Source organism: Musa acuminata, chromosome BXJ3-1 (genome assembly GCF_036884655.1).
Source record: "Musa acuminata AAA Group cultivar baxijiao chromosome BXJ3-1, Cavendish_Baxijiao_AAA, whole genome shotgun sequence".
Lineage (NCBI taxonomy): Eukaryota > Viridiplantae > Streptophyta > Magnoliopsida > Zingiberales > Musaceae > Musa > Musa acuminata.
Window position 1 is genome coordinate 12,385,001 of NC_088349.1, and position 8,406 is coordinate 12,393,406.

The following is an 8,406-nucleotide window of genomic DNA, read 5'->3' on the forward strand; positions in this document are numbered from 1 at the left end:
ATATCATTATATTAATTATTTATTATAAGTTAACATGCCATATAAATAGATTGTCTATTAACTAAGACTTGATGAGACGAGCTTATATGGTATATTTTTAAAAATATAGAGGTTATTTTAGACACAAAAAATCATAAGGGCTTAAGCAGTCTATGACCAAAACCATGTAAGCTAAAATGGGCCTTAACTATTTTTTAAACTTAAATTATGAATGGGCCTTAACTATTTTTTAAACTTAAATTATGTATCATTAGATTAATGATTTATTGTGAGTCAATATACCATACCAAGTAAAACTCTATCCGTTAACTCAAACTTGATGGAAGAAATTTATATATTATATTTTTGAAAATATAAATATTATTTTAGACATGAGTAAATAATAATGGTTTAAGTTATCTGGATTAAATAAACTATAATTTTTTAAACTTAAAATATATATTATTATATTAATAATTTATTATGAATCAATATGATATATAAGTTGATCTTAACGTTTCTAAATTCAGACTTAAACTATACTTATTTTTTAATATAAAAATTATTTTAAATATGAAGAAATGGATTTAAATGATCCATTATCAAAAATCACATAGCTAAAAATATATCTGGGGGCTAATATATAATTAGCCACGTCAACTACTAGCAAATCTTCGAGGGTGATTCGGTCGGCCATCGTACTGCCTACCCACCTCGATCGCTGCTTGGTTTCATCCGATCGGAGGGGAAAGCGACGGATGGGCGCTCCGGTGGTGTGGTTCCCGATCGTGCCTCTGATCCGCCTGACGGGCGCCGCGGCGGCGACTTTCGTCCTCATCTGGGCCGTGCACTTCCGGGGGGGATTGGCTCTCATCTCCGACAACAAGGATCTCATCTTCAACGTAACTTCCTTACACCTTCTTGCCCTAATTTTAATTGTTACTTTCCTTTGATGCTATTGCAATTACTTTCCCACTTTTTTCTCTTGGATGAGCTCCACAATCCGCTTTGTCTCTTTAGAATCCAGTTCGTTCTCTGACTCGATTGCCCTTTTGTTTTCTTGGGTGAGATCCACAATCGGACTTGTACTGCTTCGTTTGCGCGGTGTTCTTCCTTTCCCGATACTATCTTGATTGATTCCCGTTAATCCGAGTTTGGATGGTGAGATATGCGCAATCAAACGTTAAATGTCCCAAAAGTTTGATATGGAAGAACGTTGATTCATGTGATGATTAATTGCAATGGCAGAATGGCTTTTGATTAATATACTGCATTTGACTATTTAGCGACATGGTTGAGGCAAGTCGAAAATCGTAGCGAACAGAAAAGGATGTGTGAAATGTGTTGTCTTATTGTTTTCCATATGGCAGGTGTTCTCTTTCTTCTTTTGGGTGGGTAGCTCGTCAGAATTGTTAGGGTCGAACTATTTGGGGCACTCCAGGTGTTAATGCAAGCTCTTAACTATGGTTATAGGACGATGGAATCTGAGGTTATGATTACAATTTAAAGGTTTCATAGATTATCTGAAGCTTTGTGATTCTATTCAAAATGATTGGCAACAATGAATTCTGAGCAAGGTGTTAAAGTTCCATATTTGTATTGGGTTACAGTGGCATGTTTCATCCGCTTGTCTCAATAATTGTCGAGATAAGTTGTTCATGGAAAAAGATAGGTGCGTCTCATCTCTTCTCCCTCACCTGCGCTGAGGTGATCTGGATGTCCATCAGATTGTGGAAGGAGTGAGGGATAGGCAACCCACAAAACAAGGGAACACCTAAAGGATGGATGGAATAGAGTCTGGGAATCCTTCACGCCTAAGTCAGCCAAAGGTAGGAGAGTTAGGTGCTGCAACACTTGTAACTTGGAAGCTAATATTGGGAATTTGCTTCCTTTCTCTGCATGGAGGGTCTCCATATCTCTAGGTAAGTGCTTTGTGTGCTGGTGGTTCCTGTGGTCAGATGGTGTTACACCAACAAATTCATTGTGGTTGCCCTTGGTTGCAATTTGGATGTCTATTAGCAGCTGCAGTCACCCATAACCCCCATGTCCCCTATTCAAAGTGTAGTGGGGTTTCGGAATTAAGGTGACATTGCACAAACTTGGCAGGTGGCGCCTGCCCCGGGAAAATGATATGTTGATGCCCTCAGTTATCATCCTAAAACCGACTCTAGGTGAATAGTTTGATAGTCAGTACTTGGTTATGGTGCTCAATACATGGCAGTTGAACATAGGTTTTCAGCACTCAGTTTGGCCACACAGGAGCCACACGTGAATCTTGTCCTCATGGAGGATGGCATGGCCGCCACACTCAGCCACTCCATAGTGTGGACAATCACTATTGGAATAGAACATCATGAACATGTTCTGGTGGGAAATCATGATCGTTACTGCTTCAAAGGCCAATATTAGCAGTTTGTGATCATTAGCATTAGCTAAATGTTATCCTCTTGAATTGTTGTAAAGATTATTATGATAGTTACAAATACTATGACTCCAAACTTTGGTTCTTAATCAGTATTTAAATGATGGTAGTGTGCTACTGCATAGCATCAAAAGTGCTAGTGATTAATTTAACTGTGGTTGAAGATACTAGAATCATAGATCTTTCATCAAGTGAGGATAATAATTGTGATCTCGAAGGGATGTATGAATATTGTTCTCTTTCTCTGTGCATCAGCCTCTATGATTCTGTTCCCACTTTGTTGGCAGCCTATGTGTCAATCTATAGCCATTACTTCAATTACAAAAAGGTGGAAGATAAGGAATTATTCTATTCTTGACAAATAATGATAAATTTGAAAACACCTACATGTCAATTGGTGACTTTGTGATAGGAAACCTACTTTAACAACAGGAGATAATACTGCCAAGTGCCAACTTTATACTCAAATATTTGTGCTAAGTTAACAGGTAGTATCATTTTATTAGAAATTTTGTTAAAAAGGAAAGGATAAAGAATGATTGGATTTGGTATGTTATAGAGGCTCGATATGAGGTTCTGAATAAAATGAAATTAATTTTTTAGGGATATTAAAATTTTAAAAATTACATTAATTGCACTAATACAATGGGGAATACCAAAAAGTTAATTGGTTGGATAGAGTGCAAAAAGAATGTATATAGCATAAGATGGTCATAGGACTGTCTTCAAATGGACAAATGATGGGAACAGATTCAAGTGGGTAGCCCATATCTGATAGTCTTGAGACCCATGGCAATAATGCACAATATCAGACTTCTAAGCACAACATAGACATGGGAATATAATTACATTATAATATCAATACTGCATCCTTACTTGGAGTAAACAGAAAGGACACAGAATTATGGAAATTGATGGCATCAACAAATTTTTATGTAAAGGGAATGGTAATGTTAGTTATCAAGTAGCTATGGCCCTATAGTAGACAAGTAATATATGCAAAATGCATATAAATCAACTGCATATATTGTGGCTGTCTGTATATTTTGGAATACAAAACAACTCTTGAGAATTTAGAATATTTTTCAGCTTCTATTAGAACACCCTGGTATCGGTTTAAATTAGTCATGTCTATCTGAACTTTTACTAGAAAATTTGAAAGAATAACTTTCGATGACTAGGAGGTGATAAAGATTTTACTGCTTTTCACTTTGGGTAGTTGGGCTTTGGTTGGTCCACCACAGATGTTGTTTTGAAGCTTGGGTTAAAGAGGACGAATGAGGCCATTCTTAGCTAATGCTAGAATGCTCTATTTTGACATGTAGTGTGTCAAGTGGATATATTGAGAATCAAAAGAATTTACTTTCTTCATTGCTTTGTATTCAACACAGATGATTTGAGTCTTGAGTTAAAAAGAATGACTGAAGCCATTCTTAGCTAATGCCAGAATGTCTTATTGTGACATGTGGGTTGTCAAGTGGTTATGGTGAGAATTGAAAAGAGTTAGCAGTATTTCCATTGAAACAAAAGCCATGACTTTATATGTGATGAAAGAAGGACCAACTCTACTAAGGAATAGGATGCCCCTTGTACTAGCATTACACGAGTTAAAATGGTTGAACTAATAAAAAATATACATTCCATCCATCAAAAAGATCATTATGTTGAATAAAGCCAGTCTGTGAAAAGATGATTGATTACCTTCTTGAAGCATTGGGGGCCTGTGTAAGAGTGGACCAGATCACAAGATTATATGAAACAAGAGGTGTTTCCTTAATTCTAAATGTACTTGGAAATGACTTTTATCCAAAATAAGCAGCCACAAGTACTTAGCCTAAGACTCCCTGGTTAATTTTTTTATTCATTACGTATGTTCTTGATTGCAAATATGATCACTGACATGTGAACTCTAATGTCCAACTTCATAAATTATGGCACATGCACCCATATGACCAATATATGTCAACCTATTGACTATGTATTTTGATTATTGACTAAAATTATTCGCCTAAAACCCAGCTCCATGACGTGATAAGTGAATCTTTTGGGTTTTGAGGCTTCCAAAAAATTCACTTATTAGACTCATGCTTGCATATGGTAATACAAAAGTAATTTCTGCTTGTCCCACATCTCCTTACTATTTCCATGTTAACACTTGAATGTGTCTTAGTTGAAATCCTGTGTCCATGTTCTTGCAGCACAGGATATAGCAATTAGAGCCAATCGTGTGGTTGTGATTTTTAAGGTAGCTTAATGTTTTCTGTGGGTTAATGATTTGAATGTCAATGGATAGCAAGCATAGATGGGCTGAATTAATGATGTTTTCAGTGTAGGGTCTTGTATGCATTATGTGATGGGTTGGAAAACATCTAATTTAACTTGGATATGGTCTTCACAGTCGAAGTCAGTTTGTCTGATTGAGAAAGATCAGATCAATATCCAAGTGTATATGCAATTTAACTAATTTAAATAAGTTAATTTAACTAAAATAGTTTCGTTTAAGGAGGTATCAGATAAGAGGGAGAACATATCTGACTGAGCATGTCAGGCAAAAAAAGTTACTATATGTCGGAGAAGAAAAATGGTTGGCCATATCAATTTCATATCTCACATTATTCTCTCTAATCATTTGAAATACCATCCTGTATTGACAATGGTGACCATACTGTACATCCCTGATAGCTTATCGAAGTACCAATTGTATTAGAACCCCATCAGCCTCAACATATTAGATAATTTTTAGTATTCTTTCATTGGCCTCTCAAGATGTATCATATTAGAAAAAAAAAAAGATGAATCATATTGTACCAGACCATATCGCTTTAGTAGTATTTTGATACAAGTACTGGTACTAGCCTTAGAACCTTATTCTTTTTCACCTATTTTCTCTTTCTTTTTGTCTTTCCTCCTCTTCTCTCTTGATGCTGCACCTTCCCAGGTCAGAACTTCTTCAGGTTCTCTTTCCAACTGGTAAAAGAAAAAAGTGAAATGAGAAGCAGTTCTTGTTCATTCTCATTTTCAATGATTAATCTATCTGAGAAGATCCTGTTTGTTGCTTCAATAACCCACAATATGAATGTTGCCGGAACTACAAAATAAAATTTCCTTGATAGGTTGTTTACTAAAATCAATTAGCTGATAATCTATTTGATGAAAAAAAATTATATTAAGTTATATTTAGTTAACTATTTCACTTTGATGTTGTTGAGCAAATCATTGTAGGATTGTGGGTTCATTCTTAGAACTATTTGAGACTTTTCCATGAAAAATAAGTTACAGTAGCATCAATTACTCTGCTTTGATACATACATCAACTAAACAATTCAGTTTTTTCTTTTTAGGTGCACCCTGTGTTAATGGTGATTGGCTTTATACTTCTAAATGGTGAAGGTACATGTCTTCTGGCTTTATACCATATGTTGGTTAAGAATTTGCAAGATGGAATCTATCAATGAACGATTTTTTTTTGTCATAGTGATTGTATTTGCTATTTCATTTGCTTATTTATGTATTGAAGATGAACATTCTTCCCTGAATTAAAGTTGTCATTTTTTGATTATTTTTTATTGATTCACATGAGCTTAAATAACAACCACTACAGTTGATCTTTTTATCTACCTATTAGAACTCATTTTCTCAGTCAAGTCTTTCTCCACCGGCTTGAGTAGAAATTGGCACTTCAGGGGTGATATCATATTGAAGCTTGTCATAAGACCTTGTTTCATCACCGATGGGGCATTTTTGTTTGTGAGTACTCTAAAGTCAGTCTGATGCATAGTTCAAGGTATCGCTAAATTCAGATGTGATATAGCCAAACATACCAGTATCATCCATGGTGGATTTGATTGTTTCAGTCTTTTTTTGTCGCATGGCTGGAAACAGTGGGAGACTAGATAGCTGCCTTTAACTTGCAAAAAATTGACTTGAGGTTTGATGCATGGAAGAACACTTTTGTAAACATGGTGATCGATTGAAGTTAGTAATCTCAAAGGAAGCTATTAGATGCCTTGTCTGCAGTCTCTTGGAATACCTGGTTGGCCCACAATAGGGCAATTTTTTATCTGTTGGCAACTTCACAAATCATGCTTATTAATAACATGTTTCAGCATCTTTTTGGATCGAGGCTTATGCTGAATATCGTTCCTATTCCTCCTTGCTATTTCATCAAGTGCATGTATGTTGTATCACTAGGACTTTAGGCGACATCAATTTTTGTTCACTCCTTTCATATTTTCACTTGTTTCTTAAGTTCTCTTTCCTTCGATTGACTCTTGCAGACATCTAGATCCTCTCCCTCCCCAACAGCAGTGGTGCAATTTGAATCGCATGAGAGCAGCAGAGTGATGCCAGTGGCACCAACAATGGGTTGGCATAGATTAGGCAGTCTTTTCTCCTTGTCTACCTTTCCTTTTCTTGTCTTCTCTTCTCATCCTTTTATTCTTTCCTTTTCTCTTTCTTGTGTCAGCAATTTGAATGTTAGGAACCATGACTCTTGACAGTTAAGAGTCACAATTTCTATGCATTTCCATTTCCAAATTACTGGAACCATATATTGATGATGATTATTGCTATTAATGTCCTAAGGGGTGATGGAACCAAAAGCAAATACTTGATGAAAAGAGAATTTGGCCTTGCAGTGCTGGTAGAGTCATAAAGGAACTTGGTGTAGAATCTACTGTGTCAGAAGGGAAAGCAGGAGAATGTGTTGCGATAAAAATAATGGGGAGATTAAAAATCAGAAGCAAGTCGAGTTTCTCAGGTTACCAAACCACACAAACTTGGCACGAAATGGAGTCAATTGTCAAGTCAGGAATTTTCCAGAGCTTGACCATTCCCATTTAAGTCACTTCATTAAATTTGAGTAGACTCACCCAAGTATATCAACTAGACTGAAGAAAATATGGTTTATATTATATATTAGTAGTCTTGAAGTTTAGTGGATTTTCAAATGTCATGTTACAGCATTTATTTGATATTGGCAACCATAATTTGAAGTTGTATATCACTAGAAGCCATTACTGAAGTTTGTGATGGTGATATGTATTTATGTTGCTATTCCTTTTTTTTTATCTCCCTTTTTTCTGCACTCAGTAACATTCGTGGATATATTGCAGCTATATTAGCATACAAGACGATGCCAGGAACCAAGAGCTTCAAAAAGGCAGTGCATCTATCAATTCAGTTCCTTGCTTTATGTTTGGGCTTAATTGGCACATGGGCTGCTTTAAAGTTCCACAATGACAAGGGCATTGATAACTTCTACAGTCTGCACTCATGGTTGGGGCTTGCATGTATCCTGCTATTTTCTATCCAGGTGCTTTATATGTTAATGCTTTCGGAACCTAGCATTTGACCTCGTGAGCATATGGGTTTCTTATCTACCACTTCTACCAAGTGATTTTTAACTTGCTTTGTGTGCAGTGGGGAATGGGGTTTGCTACCTTCTGGTATCCTGGTGGCTCAAGAAGTAGCAGAGCTTTCTTGCTTCCTTGGCATGTATTTTTCGGGGCATACATATATGCTCTTGCCGTGGTTACAGCGATAACTGGCCTCTTGGAAAAGGCTACTTTTCTTCAGGCCAGCAAGACAATATTACGCTACTCAAATGAGGCTTTATTAATCAACTCCTTAGGCATTTTGCTCATTCTTCTTGGGGGGCTTGTTATTCTTGCACTCGTTACGCCAGGAACTGCAAGATCTGATCTACAGAGAGGAAACTCTGAATAGAATTATTCATTTGTGCTGATTATTTTATGGTATTTTCATCTGGAATTGTGCTTGTTCATCATTAGCATGATCTTGTTTTGCATTGAATATGGTAGGCTGAAATATGTTTTTTTTTTTTTAATCTGTGCACTGTATAATCATTTTGCCCTGCTTAACAATTAAATGTATTTTTTTGCTAGTTTGAAAATTTTGGAGTTTGAGGGCAGAAATGCTTGTTTTTCCCTGTATTGTGTGCTTCCTGTCTTACTACACTATTATCATCCATGCCTGGTGTTTCA

The 8,406-nt window shown here is 36.2% G+C and overlaps 1 protein-coding gene across 1 annotated transcript; it reads left to right on the plus strand.

The window, feature by feature from the left end:
* The first annotated feature begins 639 nt into the window (after positions 1 to 639).
* LOC135629422 (transmembrane ascorbate ferrireductase 2-like) lies at positions 640 to 8,406 on the plus strand. The gene is made up of 4 exons (XM_065136737.1): positions 640 to 881; positions 5,743 to 5,791; positions 7,516 to 7,715; positions 7,823 to 8,406. Exons 1-4 carry the CDS (start codon positions 738 to 740, stop codon positions 8,126 to 8,128), a joined length of 699 nt encoding a protein of 232 aa, XP_064992809.1. The 5' UTR covers positions 640 to 737; the 3' UTR covers positions 8,129 to 8,406.

Bases quoted from the DNA above. Each gene is read 5' to 3' on its own strand.
- LOC135629422 (XM_065136737.1), top strand. From the start codon at position 738: ATGGGCGCTCCGGTGGTGTGGTTCCCGATCGTGCCTCTGATCCGCCTG. The intron at 5,792-7,515 runs GTACATGTCTTC...GATATATTGCAG, and splicing joins TATACTTCTAAATGGTGAAG to CTATATTAGCATACAAGACG. The intron at 7,716-7,822 runs GTGCTTTATATG...CTTTGTGTGCAG, and splicing joins TCCTGCTATTTTCTATCCAG to TGGGGAATGGGGTTTGCTAC.